The sequence below is a fragment of the Hoplias malabaricus genome, chromosome 11 (assembly GCF_029633855.1).
Source record: "Hoplias malabaricus isolate fHopMal1 chromosome 11, fHopMal1.hap1, whole genome shotgun sequence".
Lineage (NCBI taxonomy): Eukaryota > Metazoa > Chordata > Actinopteri > Characiformes > Erythrinidae > Hoplias > Hoplias malabaricus.
In genome coordinates, this window is record NC_089810.1 from 35922137 (window position 1) to 35942451 (window position 20315).

The 20315-nt window shown below is 41.6% G+C and overlaps 1 protein-coding gene across 9 annotated transcripts in view; it reads left to right on the forward strand.

The window, feature by feature from the left end:
* The window catches only part of LOC136709167 (cilia- and flagella-associated protein 337-like), a 43202-nt gene that overhangs the window by 22302 nt on the left and 585 nt on the right, over positions 1-20315 (forward strand). For 7 of the 9 annotated variants that reach the window (XM_066684212.1, XM_066684214.1, XM_066684207.1 and 4 more), the window contains 8 exons: positions 3968-4069; positions 5065-5226; positions 5529-5716; positions 9506-9703; positions 11142-11335; positions 13895-14016; positions 15351-15497; positions 15812-15953. In XM_066684212.1, coding sequence (XP_066540309.1) covers positions 3968-4069; positions 5065-5226; positions 5529-5716; positions 9506-9703; positions 11142-11335; positions 13895-14016; positions 15351-15497; positions 15812-15953 — 1255 coding nt within the window. Of the gene's footprint in view, positions 1-3967; positions 4070-5064; positions 5227-5528; positions 5717-9505; positions 9704-11141; positions 11336-13894; positions 14017-15350; positions 15498-15811; positions 15954-17334; positions 17636-20315 lie in introns of those variants that run through there. The other 2 variants (XM_066684209.1, XM_066684210.1) reach the window with 2 other exon arrangements.

Here is a 20315-nt window from a genome sequence, read left to right on the forward strand (position 1 = left end):
CCTGGAGAGGGCGCCAGTCCTTTGCAGGGCCACACACATACATTCACACCTATGGACACTTTTTTTTGAGTCACCAATCCACCTACCAAACTGTGTTTTTGGACCGTGGAAGGGAACCGGAGCACCCGGAGGAAACCCGCGTTGACACGGGGAGAACACAACAAACTCCTCACAGACAATCACCCGGAGCGGGTGAAAACGGAACAGAAGGAAAAAAAAAAAGGTAAATTATATAAGAATGTAGGAACAAGAGCAGGAGAATGGAAACATAAAGGCAATCCTCTTTGGTGCCTGGATCATCTGGGAATAATTAAAACTTTGTTAGTTACTGAGCTTCTTTTATCCAAGTGTATGCATGTTTTATCAGTCTATGTCTGAAACGAACACACACACATCTTTATTCTCACTCACTGGAGTGTGTTTTCACTTCCTTCGAGGCTCTCCACTCCTTATCTGAACTCAGCTTCAACTTTCCCTAACACACACACACACAGAGAGAGAGAGAGAGAACCCACCTCTATTCCAGACTTTTGAATTATTCCATTCTTTGGCTTATCAAATTTAGCTTATTATTCAAATTATCAAATTATTTTAGTTTTTGCAGCATACATTTTAGTAGTAATTTATAAATAATACAGTGAATATCATAAATTTGACTTTTAGCTATTTATTTTCTTAATTTATACTGTGTTCCTGTTAGCTGTATTAGCTTTGGTTGTGTTAAGGGGTGATGTAAATGATATTTTATAACATGTCTCTTTACTGTATCTCTATATTAGCCTTTTTCATACTAAGAGAAGGTGATGTAAATTGTATTTTATAAAGTACTGTCTCTTTAACTGACACTGTATTGCTGTTAGCTTAATTAGCTTTGTTTGTGTTAAAGGAAGGTGGTGTAAATTGTATTTTATACCGTACTGTATCCCTGTTAGCTACATAAGCCTCGTTTGTGTTAATGGAAGGTGGTGTAAATTGTATTTTATATCGTACTGTCTCTTTAACTCGTACTGTATCCCTGTTAGCTACATAAGCCTCGTTTGTGTTAAAGGAAGGTGGTGTAAATTGTATTTTATATCGTACTGTCTCTTTAACTCGTACTGTATCCCTGTTAGCTACATAAGCCTCGTTTGTGTTAAAGGAAGGTGGTGTAAATTGTATTTTATATCGAACTGTCTCTTTAACTCGTACTGTATTCCTGTTAGTTACATTAGCCTTGTTTGTGTTAAAGGAAGGTGGTGTAAATTGTATTTTATACCGTACTGTCTCTTTAACTGGTACTGTATTCCTGTTAGCTACATTAGCTTTGTTTGTGTTAAAGGAAGGTGGTGTAAATTGTATTTTATACCGTACTGTCTCTTTAACTAGTACCACATTCCTGTTAGCTACATTAGCTTTGTTTGTGTTAAAGAAAGGTGGTGTAAATTGTATTTTATACCGTACTGTCTCTTTAACTAGTACCGTATTCCTGTTAGCTACATTAGCCTTGTTTGTGTTAAAGGAAGGTGGTGTAAATTGAATTTTATACCGTACTGTCTCTTTAACTGGTACTGTATTCCTGTTAGCTATCGCTACATTAGCTTTGTTTGTGTTAAAGGAAGGTGGTGTAAATTGTATTTTATACCATACTGTCTCTTTAACTAGTACCACATTCCTGTTAGCTACATTAGCTTTGTTTGTGTTAAAGAAAGGTGGTGTAAATCGTATTTTATACCGTACTGTCTCTTTAACTAGTACTGTATTCCTGTTAGTTACATTAGCCTTGTTTGTGTTAAAGGAAGGTGGTGTAAATCGTATTTTATACCGTACTGTCTCTTTAACTCGTACTGTATTCCTGTTAGCTACATTAGCTTTGTTTGTGTTAAAGGAAGGTGGTGTAAATTGTATTTTATACCGTACTGTCTCTTTAACTAGTACCACATTCCTGTTAGCTACATTAGCTTTGTTTGTGTTAAAGAAAGGTGGTGTAAATTGTATTTTATACCGTACTGTCTCTTTAACTAGTACCGTATTCCTGTTAGTTACATTAGCCTTGTTTGTGTTAAAGGAAGGTGGTGTAAATTGAATTTTATACCGTACTGTCTCTTTAACTGGTACTGTATTCCTGTTAGCTATCGCTACATTAGCTTTGTTTGTGTTAAAGGAAGGTGGTGTAAATCGTATTTTATACCGTACTGTCTCTTTAACTAGTACTGTATTCCTGTTAGTTACATTAGCCTTGTTTGTGTTAAAGGAAGGTGGTGTAAATTGTATTTTATACCGTACTGTCTCTTTAACTGGTACTGTATTCCTGTTAGCTTAATTAGCTTTGTGTTAAGGGAATGTGGTGTAAATTGTATTTTATATCGTACTGTCTTAATGTGACAGCCTTGTTTGTGTTAAGGGAAGGTGGTGTAAATGATCTTTTATGCCATACTGTCTCTTTAACCTGCACTGTATTCTAGCTATGTTTTGTTGTCTGGTCTGAAGTCCTGTCACGGTTTGTGTAAAGCTCTGGATTGGAGCGAGAGATGGTCCTCTGTTAAAGCTGTGATTAGGGTGGACTGCAGAATGGACACTGTTAGTGCTGGTGGATAAGTAGCGCCACTGGGCAGATGAATAATGGAGGTCCAGCCTCTTGTTTCCCTGGACCCTGGGCCCACAGCTCTTTAACTTCCCTCTTTGTAAAATCCTCTCCATCTCCAGCTCCCTGCTTTGACGCAGTGAAGTCACCAATACTGCAAGGTTATAAAGCTTTGTTAAAGTTTAGAAATTAAAGAGATTATTCTTTCTTCATGTATTTAAAAAGTGAAAAACCACCTAATATTAAAATTTAATATACCAATTATTCAATTTTGACATGGATTTTTTATCCCATTCTTGATTTATATAAGACTTCAGCTGCTGAATAGTGTGTGATTGCCATTTTCTGAATCTCCTCTTCATTATGCACTATATACAGATCTGGGCTGCAGGCAGGTCAGTCAAGCACACAAACTGTACATCGTCGCTGTCCAGTTTAAACCATGTATCTCCCAAAATAACAACTTTACAGCAGAAGGGTAAAAAACCTACTTATTGCTAACCAATTACTGATAAAAGTCTGTATGGTCCCTTTAACCATTAGGGAAAAGCATTGTTGATTTTTTTTAAGAAAACAAGCTGAAACATGGACTCCTGTGGAGCTTGGGCCAGAGACGTTGTTAGCGGTTCCATATAGAATTGATCTATGGCTTTCGTTTTTTCTCATTTCTTCATGCATTGGTGGGCTCTGTTAAGTGCCAACAGTTGTTTGAAGTACTGCCAAGCTCATGCTGCTATATTTATTACTGTAACATGGCAATGTGCAGTGCCATGTGAGGACTTGAAGGTCACACTCATGCAACATTGGTGTCCAGCCTTGCCCTATACCGACTGGTATTCTTTCAGATTTCCTGAATCACTCCACAATAATAGGTACAGTAGATGAAAAGAGGATCTAAATTCTTTTGAATCTTGCATTGACACATATTAAGTTTGAACTATTTGAAAATTCCCGCCTGAAGTTTGACATGAAGTGATGAGCAGAACACGCTCTTGTTTGCAATGTCAGGGCCTTAGTTTAAGCTCCTTTTATATCTTTATATTCTCGCTATGAATGTAATGCTTTATAACACTATGACATACATTTTCTGTACACCTCTCACTTTTATATTACATCCCAAGATTTTTGAAGTTGCAGGCATCAAACTGGTGAATTTATATATGTTTTATTGCATATTACAAGATCAAAATTTTTTGGAGAGGTTTGTAGTAGTCATTTTCAGTTGTTGGTTGTTGGTAACTTCATTGCACTAGACATTTTCTAGAGGTTAATTGGAAATAGATACATTGGTCTACATTATAGTCAAAATATTGGTCAAAATCATCAAATAAGAGGGACTCATTTTTTTTACATTTGTCTGTAATAATTTGATTATAGTTTAGTTAATGTTTTATGTGTTTTGTGCAGGTAGCAGAGATGGTGAGATAATTGTGTGGAACAACAGCACTGAAAATGCTCTTCGAAAACTGACCATACACACACGTCATCAGGACCTCAAATTCAAGTCAGGTCAGGTCTTTAACATTCATTCATTCATTGTCTAACCGCTTATCCACTTCAGGGTCGCGGTGAGTCTGGAGCCTACCTGGAATCATGGCGCAAGGCGGGAACACAGCCTGGAGGGGTGCCAATCCTTCACAGGGTGACACACACTCACTCACACACTCACACTTACGGACACTTTTGAGTCACCAATCCACCTACCAACGTGTGTTTTTGGACTGTGGGAGGAAACCTACGCTGATACAGGGAGAACAAACCAACTCCTCACAGACAGTCACCCGGAGGAAACCCACACAGACACAGGGAGAACACACCAAACTCCTCACAGACAGTCACCCGGAGGAAACCCACGCAGACACAGGGAGAACACACCACACTCCTCACAGACAGTCACCCGGAGGAAACCCATGCAGATACAGGGAGAACACACCACACTCCTCACAGACGGTCACCCGGAGGAAACCCACGCAGACACGGAGAACACACCACACTCCTCACAGACGGTCACCCGGAGGAAACCCATGCAGACACAGGGAGAACACACCACACTCCTCACAGACAGTCATCCGGAGGAAACCCACGCAGACACAGGGAGAACACACCACACTCCTCACAGACAGTCATCCGGAGGAAACCCACGCAGACACAGGGAGAACACACCACACTCCTCACAGACGGTCACCCGGAGGAAACCCACGCAGACACAGGGAGAACACACCACACTCCTCACAGACGGTCACCCGGAGGAAACCCACGCAGACACAGGGAGAACACACCACACTCCTCACAGACAGTCACCCGGAGCAGGTCTCAAACACACAACCCCAGGACCCAGGAGCTGTGTGACTGCGACACTACCTGCTGCGCCACTGTGCCGCCCCAGTCTTTAATAAAAATTTGAAATTGTGTACTAAACATGTAAAGTTACCCACATTACGGAGTATAAAATAGTTCATTCAGTGACTACCAAGAATGACCTTTTGGCTTGTATTTCCTTGCAGATAGCAGCTTGAGCAAAGCTAGCACTTCAAATGACAGACAATCATCAGTGAGCACTGTTTATAAGCTGCCCTCTAGTGCTCTCAAAAGAGAGGAGGCCTCTAAGAGCTACGGCATCACCAAATTCGCCTTTCTGGAAGGAAGGAAAGGAGTGGCTTCAGCAGGTAAATAATCGAGGGGCAGAGATGAGAGTGGGGCTTCGGAAGGAGAGGAGACCAGACAATGAAACAGAGAGAGGAAATGGAGAATTACCAAGAAGCCAGAGAGGAAGGAATTAAGAGAGCGAGAGACTGAAATTTTAAATAATTTAAGTGTGTTCCAAACAGATCGAACCCGTTTCTCCAATCTTTCTATGCATGTAAAGGGTGTGTGAAGACCCTGCTGTGGCGTAGCAGGGAGAGCTGTTGTAACCACAGTTATTTCAAGAGACCTGTGGGAATGATGTGTGATAATGTAATGATTGTAGGTGGAGCTGACCTTGTGTCCTGTGGAGGGTCTGGTGTCGTTAGTTTCTGGAACTCCAGAAACGCTCATCTTGTCGCTGAGTTTGTGGCTCATGACAACTCAGGGTCCATCACTTTGACCGTGGACTGTCGTGGACGCTACCTGGCCACAGCAGACATGGAAGGAGGAGTGAAGGTGTGGGACATACAGGTGAGAGACCTGTCCAGAATTTGTTGAATCAACTTCTAATGTGTTAATGCAACTTCTTTAATATCGTCACTGTCCAATTAAAAACATGTATCTCCATTTTTGTGGATTTGTAGTTTACGACGCCACTTTCTACTCTTCTGGAAAGACTATAATAATAGATTCTGAAGTGTTTCTGTGAGAAATTGATGGCTTTCCTTGATGTAAACATTAGTGAAGTCAGGTATTGATATGGATGATTAGTTCAGGATCAGAAACACTATTCCAGCTTGTTCCAAAGCTATTGTATTTCGCTCCATTATTCCAGACAACACTCAGATCAATCCATAACTGGGGGCTTCATACACTCCTCTAGTCTATGCATGGCATTGGGCATGGGGACACTTGACTCATGTGCAGAATCCCATTGAGTTTCACACTTTGTAAACACAGTTGACTGCATCCTCTAACTATAGACTCTGAACTCACTATGCACACAACTTATAGTGTGTAAGACTTCCGTTAGCTACATTAGCATAGCATCCCCTTATTATACCAGCAAGAAACGTTAAACATGTCTTAGACCGACTATATCAGAGATATATAAATATATTTAATTATGTTTGAAGATCAAGAACATGCCGGTTAATGATTAAAGCCGGTGCCATGTTTTAAATTCCTACCTCTGTTCCTCAGCAAAACGTCATTTTTCCGCAGTGTTTTTGTGAGAGATTGACTGCCTCCTCCTCTAGTTCGTCAGAGGCACGCTCTCGTCCTTGAGGCTGACAGCCAAACAGAGTGATTGATGAGCAGAGAAAGAGGTGTTTGTCAATTTCTCCATAACTTTCTGTGGAAATATAGCTGCCCGCTCGGATGAGGATGGATTGGGTGTTCGTTTTCATTTTACCGCTTTAACAACTCGTGATAATTTGTGGCCTGGTGTTTAGGCGAGGGACAGCCCACTTGTCTGATGTAATTGGCTTTCCAGGGCTCTAATGGATTGCTGTGGTTTCTCTCCAGGACGAACATGGCTTTGATTCAAGCGTCTGTCTGCTCCGCCGTGTGTGTACTAAACCTCCGCTCTTATAACCTAATTACCCCTGTGGATCTCCCTACAAAACTTTTTCACACAAAGCTCTGCCTTCCTTGTTTTTGCCTCTTCTTCTTGCTGCAGGCAAGGTCAGGGATCCTTTTATTTTCATTTTAATTGTAGAGGTATTTTACAATTTTCTTCAGGATTCATGAGGGTATGCACTAGTCCTCGTCCTGCTGATGCATATTCACAAGATCTTCACTCACAGGCCACTTTATTGGAAACCTGTACTGTGTATGTTTATTTACTCGCCATTTTATTAGAAACACCCCCCCCCCCCCCAAGCCTCCAACTTCAACACACTGGCCACTTTATCAGAAACACCCCCCTTCTACTTCAACACACTGGCCACTTTATTAGAAACACCCCCTTCTACTTCAACACACTGGCCACTTTATCAGAAACACCCCCCTTCTACTTCAACACACTGGCCACTTTATTAGAAACACCCCCCTTCTACTTCCACACGCTGGCCACTTTATTAGAAACACCCCCCTTCTACTTCCACACACTGGTCACTTTATTAGAAACACCCCCCTCTACTTCCACACGCTGGCCACTTTATTAGAAACACCCCCCTTCTACTTCCACACGCTGGCCACTTTATTAGAAACACCCCCCTTCTACTTCCACACGCTGGCCACTTTATTAGAAACACCCCCCTTCTACTTCCACACGCTGGCCACTTTATTAGAAACACCCCCCTTCTACTTCCACACGCTGGCCACTTTATTAGAAACACCCCCCTTCTACTTCAACACACTGGCCACTTTATCAGAAACACCCCCCTTCTACTTCAACACACTGGCCACTTTATTAGAAACACCCCCTTCTACTTCAACACACTGGCCACTTTATCAGAAACACCCCCCTTCTACTTCAACACACTGGCCACTTTATTAGAAACACCCCCTTCTACTTCAACACACTGGCCACTTTATCAGAAACACCCCCCTTCTACTTCAACACACTGGCCACTTTATTAGAAACACCCCCCTTCTACTTCCACACGCTGGCCACTTTATTAGAAACACCCCCCTCTACTTCCACACGCTGGCCACTTTATTAGAAACACCCCCCTTCTACTTCCACACGCTGGCCACTTTATTAGAAACACCCCCCTTCTACTTCCACACGCTGGCCACTTTATTAGAAACACCCCCCTTCTACTTCCACACGCTGGCCACTTTATTAGAAACACCCCCCTTCTACTTCCACACGCTGGCCACTTTATTAGAAACACCCCCCTTCTACTTCCACACGCTGGCCACTTTATTAGAAACACCCCCCTTCTACTTCCACACGCTGGCCACTTTATTAGAAACACCCCCCTTCTACTTCCACACACTGGCCACTTTATTAGAAACACCCCCCTTCTACTTCCACTCACTGGTCACTTTATTAGAAACACCCCCCTTCTACTTCCACACACTGGCCACTTTATTAGAAACACCCCCCTTCTACTTCCACACGCTGGCCACTTTATTAGAAACACCCCCCTTCTACTTCAACACACTGGCCACTTTATCAGAAACACCCCCCTTCTACTTCAACACACTGGCCACTTTATTAGAAACACCCCCTTCTACTTCAACACACTGGCCACTTTATTAGAAACACCCCCTTCTACTTCAACACACTGGCCACTTTATCAGAAACACCCCCCTTCTACTTCAACACACTGGCCACTTTATTAGAAACACCCCCCTTCTACTTCCACACGCTGGCCACTTTATTAGAAACACCCCCCTCTACTTCCACACGCTGGCCACTTTATTAGAAACACCCCCCTTCTACTTCCACACGCTGGCCACTTTATTAGAAACACCCCCCTTCTACTTCCACACGCTGGCCACTTTATTAGAAACACCCCCCTTCTACTTCCACACGCTGGCCACTTTATTAGAAACACCCCCCTTCTACTTCCACACGCTGGCCACTTTATTAGAAACACCCCCCTTCTACTTCCACACGCTGGCCACTTTATTAGAAACACCCCCCTTCTACTTCCACACGCTGGCCACTTTATTAGAAACACCCCCCTTCTACTTCCACACACTGGCCACTTTATTAGAAACACCCCCCTTCTACTTCCACTCACTGGTCACTTTATTAGAAACACCCCCCTTCTACTTCCACACACTGGCCACTTTATTAGAAACACCCTCCTTCTACTTCCACACACTGGTCACTTTATTAGAAACACCCTCCTTCTACTTCAACACACTGGCCACTTTATTAGAAACACCCCCCTTCTGCTTCCACACGCTGGCCACTTTATTAGAAACGACCCCCTTCTGCTACCACACGCTGGCCACTTTATTAGAAACACCCCCCTTCTACTTCAACACACTGGCCACTTTATTAGAAACACCCCCCTTCTACTTCCACACACTGGTCACTTTATTAGAAACACCCCCCTTCTACTTCCACACACTGGTCACTTTATTAGAAACACCCCCCTTCTACTTCCACACACTGGTCACTTTATTAGAAACACCCCCCTTCTGCTTCCACACGCTGGCCAGTTTATTAAAAACACCCCCTTCTACCTACAATCTCTGGCCACTTTATTAGAAACACACCCTTCTGCTTCCACTCACCGGCCACTTTATTAGAAACACCTGTACCTCCATACGCTGCCCACTACATTGGAAACTACTTTCTGATAAAGAGATCAGGGAGAATACGAATGCTAACTGTTCTTCTCTTTCCATCAGTTTTACTGTATCCACCCCTCTGAAACTGTGACCAAACAAGCTCCACCTCTGCTCTCAAGTCTCCGCCCACATGTTGACCGTGTCACACACCTGGAGACATGTTTCCATGGTGACAGTCTCTTCCTTCTCAGCGCCTCGGTGGACTGTAGCCTTGCCCTAAGTTTCCTGCCTGGACACACTATAGGGATCTTTGGCAAGGTGGGCTTCTGGTTGTAATCATTGTCATAAGAAAACCTCATAACTGGTCTTTTAATTTAAATTATGAATTTTGAGATCACAAATGTCAGCCCTAAGTTTCCATCAGAAAACACAATTCCCCTGCTCCCCACTACCCTGCTCTGCTCGGGGTTGTGCGTGGTGACCTTAGGCTTTGGCTGCTCTAGAGCATTCCATTTGAGTTCCATTGAACATTTCTGTTCGCAATGAGTTTGCCTTAAACCTGCTGCATTCATTAATTCTATGGCGTGTTAATAAAGTTATCTATAGTTTAAAGAATTTGAATACATTTAAATAGTTACTAGACCCCTCTGTTTGCTACATTATCCTTGTAGCTCCAGGGCAAAACCATAGAAGCAAAACTTCAGGGTTGAGTCTAATCTGATTTGTTATATTTGTTACTAGAAGGAGAAACTGTGAAAATGAGATTTTTTTTTTGCTGAACTTTTGTTTTATGTTTGTACGTATCCTGCTGAGCTATCTGGTGCCTGGCAGACTTTTATTTTGCATTGATTTTTGATAAAAGTGTGCGGCCTTCTTCTCCAGCTGCTGGCCAGCAGGGCACTGACAGGAAACTCTCAGAACAAAGCTTGCTGCAGGAAGAAAACACACACACAAACACACGCTCGTTTCAAATAGCCGCGGCCTACATTAGAGCAGCTCAAGGCTATGTTTGTAAAGTTTTGCCTCTTTGCTGTTGTTGTTCTTGCTGCTGTTGCAGAGCCCGGGGCCATGAGGATGTTTTATAGATCAGAGCCACAGCTGCAAAGCTTTCAGCTTTTCCCTTTAATACAGCACCACGTCCAACTCAGAAAGCAATCATCCTTTTAAAGGGACTCTTTCTGATATTTTGAATATTTCACAGGTTACCACCTCACGTAATTATGTTCTAAAATGACACATCGTTCCTTGTTAACTCTTTAATCTTATCGCTGTTTTATTAATTTACTCCCACGGGCACTGCACATGAGGGTCACATGGGCTGAATGAGTAGCCCCCCCTGGATAGGATCCATAGGTTTATGATGTAGGAAACCCAAAGAGGAAATGCTTAGCCATAGCACTGGCTGCTTATTTCATGCATAATACATATTTCAGTGTGTAATTCTTATTAAAAGATAAATACTGAATTCATTATTCTACAAACTACTAAAAACTACAAAGGTCTTTTGAATGACATTTTAAATATCCATATATTTTCTCTCTGAAGGCTCTTTGTTTCATATTTATGTAGTAGGTTCTACGTTTGAAGCTGAAGCTGAAGCTCACTGATTCACTCACAGTATGAGACATTACTCCATATGAGAAGGAAAAAAAGAATCATTGACTCACCGAATCAGTCCATCACCAAACTAGATCATTCATATACCTGAATAGTCCATTCATTTACGCGAAACTGAACTCTCGTGTTTCTCCTCCAGACGGCGCACTGGAGCTTGGAAAGGGCTGAGGAAGACCTGATGGAGAAAGAGGAGTCGACAAGAGAGAAGAAAGAAACAGAGGAGTGCACAGGTGTCCAGCATAAACCAGTCGGTCCACGGAGTCCAGAGAGTCTAGAGGATCCTGGGCACTGCGTAGTGGAGAAAGATGATGATGAAGAACAGACTGATACACAGTGAGTTTTAAGGTTGTGTAAAGTATTAATAGTGTATTATAAACCTAAACACTATAGTGAACCTTTTAAAGCTCCACCCTCTTGTTTCCTAACTCTGACCCCAATTTTGTCAGGTATATTTATTATATTTAAAATTACGTTAAATGGGAGGTATCAAGGCTCACACACACTTAAAAAATAATAAATAAATCCCACAATCAAATAAATAAACAGAGTATTGTAATTATGGGTAAATTGACATAGAAATGAGTATTACTGAATAATCAGTAATTTTAAATCTAACACTTGTAAGATCTCATTCACTCTAATGGGAAAACTTCAACCTCTTTCGCTCTCTTTCACCCTCCACGTTTTCTCTGTACCTTCTGGTGCCATCCCATTCACATCTGTCTATCTCTCTGTTTCTTCCTCTTTCTCTTAATGTAACTATTTAATGTAAACTTATCTAAAGCCTGTTTATCCCTCTCTTCATCTCACTCCTTCTCCATTTGTCTTTATCATTTCTCACCTCCCTTTCTTTAATGGTCTCTCCCTGTCTTCCTCTCTATCTTTCTTTCTCGCTCTCTCCCTTTCCGCCTCTCACTCTTAATACGGTGATTAATTCTCGTTCTCCTAAAATCTTTTTTATCTGAAGTGATAAAGAAAAAACCTCCAAACAGAAGATAACACGCTTCTTTGCTTTTCCACCAATTAGCATCTCAGACTGCACTTACAGATACTCAATCAGATATGCTCTTACTGAGTGAGTACCATCATATCCTCACAGCCATGTCCCAACAGCTGATGAGGTTTGGATGACTTCCAGCCTCAAAAAACATTACTGAAGTCAGGTACTGATGTTGGACGGCCATACTAATGTTTGATTGGCGGAATGCCATCAACGCACCTCACAGCAATCTTCCAGTGTGCAGCAAAGAGGAGCAAACTCCTGATTATGACCCTCCACTTCAGAAGGATTAGCAGCTGTCCACAAACTTTTTAACCAAAGTATCACTGTGCCGTCGTTTGTTTAGCTGTGGAGCTCAGTGTCTCGGTGTGTGAGCACATTGTGTGATGCACGGGTGTAATCTCCCTCTGATGAATGCCTTCATTAAAGTCGGCTGTTGGCCGAGTGAGGAATGGTTGCACTTTGGCTAAACTCACCGATGAAAAGCTGCCACTTTCTTTAATAAAAGACCCTGAGCTTAACTCAGTGTCTGAAACGAACGGCTGGAATTCATTACTTTAGCTTCAGAAGAGTTTAAAATATGCTTCTTATTCCTTAACCACCCTTAGTTTGTTTCTCAATCTAAAGAACTTTAGTAAGAGACAAGAGTGTCCAAACGCGTTTGCGTAATATATAAGTGTATATAAAATTATTGAAATACATCATACATTATATTTAATGTTTAATACATTAGAAATACATTAAGTGCTCTTTATAATGTTATAACGTGTTTGTAACATATTTACAAAACGTTATATTTGATTAATAAAGCATTATGACCATTACATTTTTTGTTGCGCATCAACGAGAGTTTCAACATTATAGTTTCAACATTATTTAAGAGCTTCCTAATTACAGTGTCATTCAGCAGGCATTATAAACATGGCTATTATTTTTAATAACAATGTAGTACACTTTGATATTCATGTTCATTATGCATTATTAAAATAAGGCATCTGTTTCTTGCTATAACACAAGTGTTATAAATGCAGGATTTGTAGGACGTGTTACCAAACTATGTTTTTTAGGCCTATTCTTCGACTTATTTTTATCGTTTTAGGTGAAACATTGTCTAGATGTAGTCTTGGTGACCCGAGGACCATGTGTGCTTTGCTGGTTTCCATGGCAACCGCTTCCTTCAGTAATATAGCCATAATGAAGTGATGAAGCAGGTGGAAAAGACACTAAAAAAAATGAAAAAGCTGGTTTATGTAAAAAAAATACCTAATAAAGGAACACAAACAGAGGAAGTGACAGGGAGAAAGGAGGTTATACAACATTATTAGGTTGCCTTTGTGTCCGTGTTAGAGAAGCTGCTGGTAGTCATAACTGACAGCAGGAGAAGTTCCTTTATTGCTGCCATGTCATTACTTTTGTTCACCTGATTTTGGCCCGTGTTTTATAATGAAAACATTTTGTATTATCATTCAAAATCAGATTTAACTAGTTAAAAGTGCTTATAATATATATATGTGTGTGTGTGTGTGTGTGTGTGTAATCTAAAAGAACTGCGTTCACATTTCTTATGTTTCCAGTGTAAATGACTTAAAATAACAGTCCTACTTCTACTAGAGAGTCAGATAGAGTCAGATATAAATGAATGATAAACAGACAGATAGCTGGGGACACAGGCTGATAAATAGATACATATACGCACTGACAGATTGATGCAGAAGCTCTATGGGCTGGCATCTGCTCCAGGCATGGCTAAAATAATCGGAACTGTGCTAAATATTGTAATGTATCAAGTGAAAAAAATAGAAAACTTTGCAGCTTCCTCTGAATTAGTTTTCCATCTGTGTGTGTTTATGAATTAGAGCCTTCACTTTTCTGATCTGTTTCCTGTCTCCTAGGCAACCCCACATCACCTGCAATTCTGATGCTGTACAAGGGTGGGTCTTAGAGGAGGCACATGGCTTACCGATGATTGACAGAAAGCGTCTGTATGCAAATAGAGCACTCAACTCTTCTATTGGTCAGTTTCAACTCAGTTTGTCTATAGCTTTTTATTTAAAAAAAAAAAAATCTTCACTTGTTTTACAAATGTGCAAATAATTTAAGGGCTGTATTTATTTCAAGGATAAGGTTTCTCAACTTTAAACAGTAAATAACTTGGGGATTTCTTCCATTAAAATAATCAAAAGTTTCAGAGATTCTGGAGAAATCTATATCTACAGATGGGACAAGGCCCAAACCAGTATTAGTTAGCTGTGGTCTTCAGGCCCTCAGATGGCACTGGATTAAAATCAGACACGTTTCTGTAAATCACAGCATGGGCTCAGAAACACTTCCCAAAACCGCTGTCACTGCATCCACAAAAACAACGATGAAACCAGATTTAAACAGGATCCTGAAACACTGCCATCTTGTCTGGGCCCAGGCTCATTTCAGACAGAGGCAAAGTGAAAATGTATCCTGATGTATCTGGCAAAATCCTCCAGGCTAAAGAGGAGAGGAACCATCCGGCTTGTTATCAGCGCACAGTTCTAAAGCGAGTGTCCGTTAGTGCCCATGGCATTGGTGACTTACACATCTTTGAATGATAAATACAGGGGGTCCTCGACTTACAACGTTGATCCGTTCCTACATCGCGTCGTAAACCGATTTTCGGTGTAAGTTGGAACATACGTACATACTGTACGTAAATAACATACTGTAAGCACTTATCATATCCTAACTCCTATCCTCCTCGGTCCCGAGCCGCGTAACCGTGTATTCTTCCGCCGCGCACACCACACACGAAGTTCACGTTACAACGTTTACGACGCAAAATCACTTAAGTCGAAACAAGGCTTTATGCAGTAAATGGGAGATGTGTCGTAACCACGAAACATCATAACTCGGGACTGACGTAACCCGAGGACCTCCTGTATTAAGATTTCGGAGCAACGGGCTGCTATCCAGACAGCATCGTTTTCTGGGAATGCCATGTTTATTTCAGTAAAGCAAGGCCAATTTACGTCCGGCATGGACCCTGTCCCAACAGCTTTTTTGGAACATGTTTCTGGCTTCAAATTTAAAATGGGCAAATATTTAAAATCAACTTTCTCAGTTCCAACATTTAAAACTTTGCCTTTGTACTAATTTAAATTAAATATATTTTTTGAATGATTTGTCCATCATTGCTTTTTGTTTTTATTTACATTTTGTCTCAAATTTGTTGGAAATGGGGTTATACATTTAACAACACATTTACGTGTTTCAGTATTAAACATAATACTATTTTATTTAAGAAAAAGATGACTGATTTACACATGATCTACATTCGAAGCTAAAATGGAGGATGTTTTAAATGGTGTTTGATTACAGGAGTCTTCACTAAGCTCCGACTCCCTGAGCTGACCCCAGTCGGAGAACTCACCAAACCAGACCTCATCACCAATCCACATTTATGTTTCGAGACGAAGCGGGAATCCTCCATTCCAACTCTACCTCCGTTTCCCAAGCCCAGAGAGAGTAGGAACATGTCGTCATAAGCTCTTTTTTGATTAAAAACTTTGTACTGTGTAAAAACACAAATATTTGTCGGCACTTACACATCCAGTAGTTCTCCTAAAATGAAGAAGATGAATACTCAGTATCTCCTCCTCTAAGAAGGCCTTACAGTCAGTGTCGGAACATTACTGTGAGGATATGATTGTCTGTCTGTTTTATAAATATTACTTAGTAAACTCAGTGTAGTGACCCTCTTGTTAGAAGTTGGATGAGTGGGTGTCCCCAAATTTTTGACCATATAGTGCTTATTCTAAGGGCTTCCTATTTCTCCACAGGTTCTAAAACAGCATTTGGCAAGAAGAGTCTGTTTCCTGGAGAGGTTTTGGAGCAGGTGGACAGACTACTGGGAAATCAGACTAACGGGGAGAGGGTCGGTGTGGTGAAGAATTATGGGAAATTCATACCCAGGACTCTAGGGTGAGGATTGTATTATTAGAACTTGACTGATATATTGATTGGGTGATATATCAAAATCATATCAGAGTCTCTGAAGGGATGGAGTGTAGTTTTTCCCTTCCTTTTACTATTATGTGTTCACTGGATAATATCTGCGTATAGTGTGTGTTGCTCACTGTTAGTCTCTGCTGTGTGTGTGTGTGTGTGTGTGTGTGTGTGTGTGTGTGTGTGTGTGTGTGTTGGTTTGTTTGTTTTTTTCCTCCCCTCATTCATAACGGCAGCGAACCTGTTGTTGTTCTCTTTTCTCTGCCGCACTGCCTCCTGGGTAATCTCTTTCTTTTCATTTGGCTGTGTACCTGAGAGCAGGTAATTTCACAGAGAGGAAGCAGCGAGTAAACAACAGGCTTAGGGTCACTTCCATTTCCTTTTTCTTCCTTCGGGATTTGGAATGTTTTATGAGCTGTTTCCAGCATTGGAAAATATTGGGTCTTATTACTGTGTAATAGCAAATGAACTCAACAACAACTCTACAACAATTCAGTTAATAATGTATTCACTGTGATCTATGCATTTACAGTAGTACAGCCTTGATGTTCATCAATTTCTATTTTTACATGTGCTATAATAGCAAGTGCATCTGTATAATATAATATAATGGCGCAGCAGGTTAGTGTCGCAGTCACACAGCTCCAGGGACCTGGAGGTTGTGGGTTCAATTCCCGCTCCGGGTGACTGTCTGTGAGGAGTGTGGTGTGTTCTCCCTGTGTCTGCTTGGGTTTCCTCCGGGTGACTGTCTGTGAGGAGTGTGGTGTGTTCTCTCTGTGTCTGCGTGGGTTTCCTCCGGGTGACTGTCTGTGAGGAGTGTGGTGTGTTCTCCCTGTGTCTGCGTGGGTTTCCTCCGGGTGACTGTCTGTGAGGAGTGTGGTGTGTTCTCCGTGTCTGCGTGGGTTTCCTCCGGGTGACTGTCTGTGAGGAGTGTGGTGTGTTCTCCCTGTGTCTGCGTGGGTTTCCTCCGGGTGACTGTCTGTGAGGAGTGTGGTGTGTTCTCCCTGTGTCTGCGTGGGTTTCCTCCGGGTGCTCCGGTTTCCTCCCACAGTCCAAAAACACACATTGGTAGGTGGATTGGCGACTGTCCTTAGGTGTGTGTGAATGTGTGAGTGTGTGTGTTGCTCTGTGAAGGACTGGCGCCCCCTCCCAACCTGACGTGGACTAATATATGCTCGATATATGAATATATCACCATTAACTACACAACTGCTGTGTGATGTTAATGTGTAATTACAAAGTTATTAGACACTTAAAATAAAATTGTGTTCAAACTTTGAGCTGTATTTTTTATTTACAAAAAAATCTAACCGGTCTGATTCACCTGATATTTCGGTTCTTTTCTTCCCTGTCACAGAAAACCCAAGGCCAGCAGCTCTGGAGCGTTCAAGACCAAATAAAGCTTCTCTTGTTTTCCCAGACATTAAAAGGGACCTATTATACACTTTTTTCCACAACTTTACATATTTCCTCTGTCAAAATAGCACAAGGATCAAATGACAAAACACCGTTCCCTCGTCTAAACAGCCACGTTCAGACTCAATTCAGCTCCTGTTCCTTTAAATGAGAATGAGCCTCAGCTCGGTTCAGCGCGGGAGCCCAGGAGTGAGCAGCGAGGAACAGATTTTCATTCGGTCCCTTCCTCTCCATTCTTGCTTTTAATAAACTCAGATTTAATCAGCAGTATTATGTGCAGAAGCATTCTTATTTACATTAACATCTCCCCTTAAAATGAAGGGTATTTATGAATTAATTGGAAATATGTTTTCTCTACTCTTCTGGAAAGGCTTTACACTTGATTTTATATCAACCGTGAACATCAGTGAAGTCAGGCACTGGCGGTGGATGATTAGTTCTGGATCACAAACAACACTCCAACTCATCCCAAAGATATTGGATGGGCCTCCTCGACTCCACAGAGAACACAGTTCCACTGCTCCACAGTCCAATACAAGGGGGCATTAGGACCATCAAGCCCATGCTTGTCGTTGAGTTTGAACACTCCAGAACCTCCCACTCTTTTGCTCACTTTAAATCTGAGTGTCCGTGCTGTATTTAATGCTGATTATGTGTCTGTTCTCAGGAGTCTAAGCAGCTACATTCGTTTCTGTCTGAATGTTCTGGCCATGAGTTCTGCTGGACCCTGAGTGTGACCATGAGACAAGGACGCTTTGTCCCGAGATTCGGAGGAGAAAAAAAAACCCCACAACAACAAAAACGCATCATACGAAATGTGGTGCTCTGGAGCAGCTGCACATGAGCCTAATACCGCATTGCTCAATGCCAAGTGTGAGCTGGAGGATTATAAATCCCTCCAGTATTGGGCAGAGGACCAGTGGATCTGTGCTCTTCGGCGTGATGGAGCTCTGTACCATAGATGGACAACAAACACATCCAATATCACAACCTGACCTAGCTAATATGTCTGTGGCTGGATGCAATCAAATCCTCACAGCTATGTTACAATAGTGTAAAAAGGTTATATGTTAAATGATCTGAGGAATTCTCTAGTCTTTAATGGAGTATACTTCCAGTAGGGGGCGCAGGTTTAAAACAGTGATGAAACATATCAGAAAAGAAAAAAAAACATATTCGAAACAGAAGATCGGAAGTTAAGGATATCACCTTTATTCCTGATGGAGTCTGACAGTGTGGGCTTCTGTTGCCATGGAAGCAGGAGACTTTTTTTTTTTTTTTAGAGCCAAATGATCATTTATTTTGTCAGGACATGTTGTGGTAAAAAGAAAAAACGAGAGGAAGACAATTTTCAGTCAAATTATGTTTTCATCAGATGAGAGTAGGATTTATTAAGGTTTGATTATTAAGATCTGACTGTAGTCGTCTTATCAAGGGCTAGGTGAGGTCTTCTTACCTGTCCTGCCCCTGTCCTTCCAATGGCACACACATTTATGGCATTTAATCTAAACCCTTTTCATGTATTTATATGTTTTTGTACAATGATTCATAGGAAGTGTTTATGTACAGTTTTGTTAACGTCAGAGAAACCTGTGTTTGTTCAAATGAAAAGACTTCAGGATGTGCATCTTTTTGTGGATAAGCAGAGGTTCTTGTTGGTGATGTAGTTCTAACCAAGGCCTTAATTTGAGTTTGTTGAGAGCTTACTCACTGTACTCTGATGTACTGTTGTGTTATAATTTTGGTTTGCAGAGCTCTTCAGAAACAGAAGGCCGGACCTGACCAGGTAGTGCAGCAGTGTTAAGTGTCGTGCTGTACATGATTCATTCGTTCATTTCAGTTTCTGTTCAGCTTCCGGAAACCTTATTTGAGAACGACGGAGAAGCTCATGATTTTAGGATGTTTTTCCTTTTGAGCCTTGGTCCCTCTTCATGTTCATGTCCATTTATATTTAAGGTATTTTGGCAGATGCTCTTATCCGAACGGCTTGCAAAGGTACTGTTATTACAAGTAGGCCAACACAGTGTTAGGAGTCTTTCCCAAGGGCTTCCCAGGCCAATGGTGTTACCACTGCCCAACACCAACCACTGTTCAGGGACCAGTTCTCGCATGGAGAAAAACGTGAGAAACAACCACTGAACCTAGGAGGTTCTTCTCAATGGCGTTTCCACTTAGGAACCCAAACCATTCTAGAACCTGAGGAAGAACCACTGAGAAGAACCAAACTTCAGAAACAGTTCAGTTCTGGTATTAGTCCATGTACAGCTTGAATAAGCATTCTGAAGGGTGCCACCCTTGGCTGGGAACTACAACCCTGCACTGACTATGGAGCAGTGGATCTGCATTCATTGAACCTTGCTAGACTTTATGTTGTTGAGCGCCATCAGATCCTCACCGCAGTGTTCCAACATCTAGCCCTGGGACTTCCCAGAAAATTAGAGACGGTTGCTACGGTAAATAGGAACAAAATCCTGATTAATGCTCTTCATTTCAGAGGACGTTTTGGACAAGCAGGCGTCCAGACAGATTTGGCTTTGAGCGTTGAGGTCAGGGAGTGGTGCTGGAGCAGTGTTCAGTGGAGGGTAATGGCTTCTGGGAAAGCTGTTATCATTAAGAAGATCTCCTGAAATAGCAGCAAGAATGATCATAATAATAGCAATAATAATAATAAGGATAATGATAGTAACGATAATAAAAGGGAAACAGCGCTCATCTGAAATTCTAATTATTCCCATCCCCAAATTCGGAATTCATTTTATGCACGGAGTGTAATATATGTGTAGGATGGTGCCTGGCTGGAAACGCAGGATGAAAACGGGACTGCATCACAGTTTGCCCTTGAGCCTGTTCTGATATTAGCATTTCAAATTGAGTTATATGCTTAAATAAGCAGTGTTTCCTCTCTTGCTGCTATTTACAACA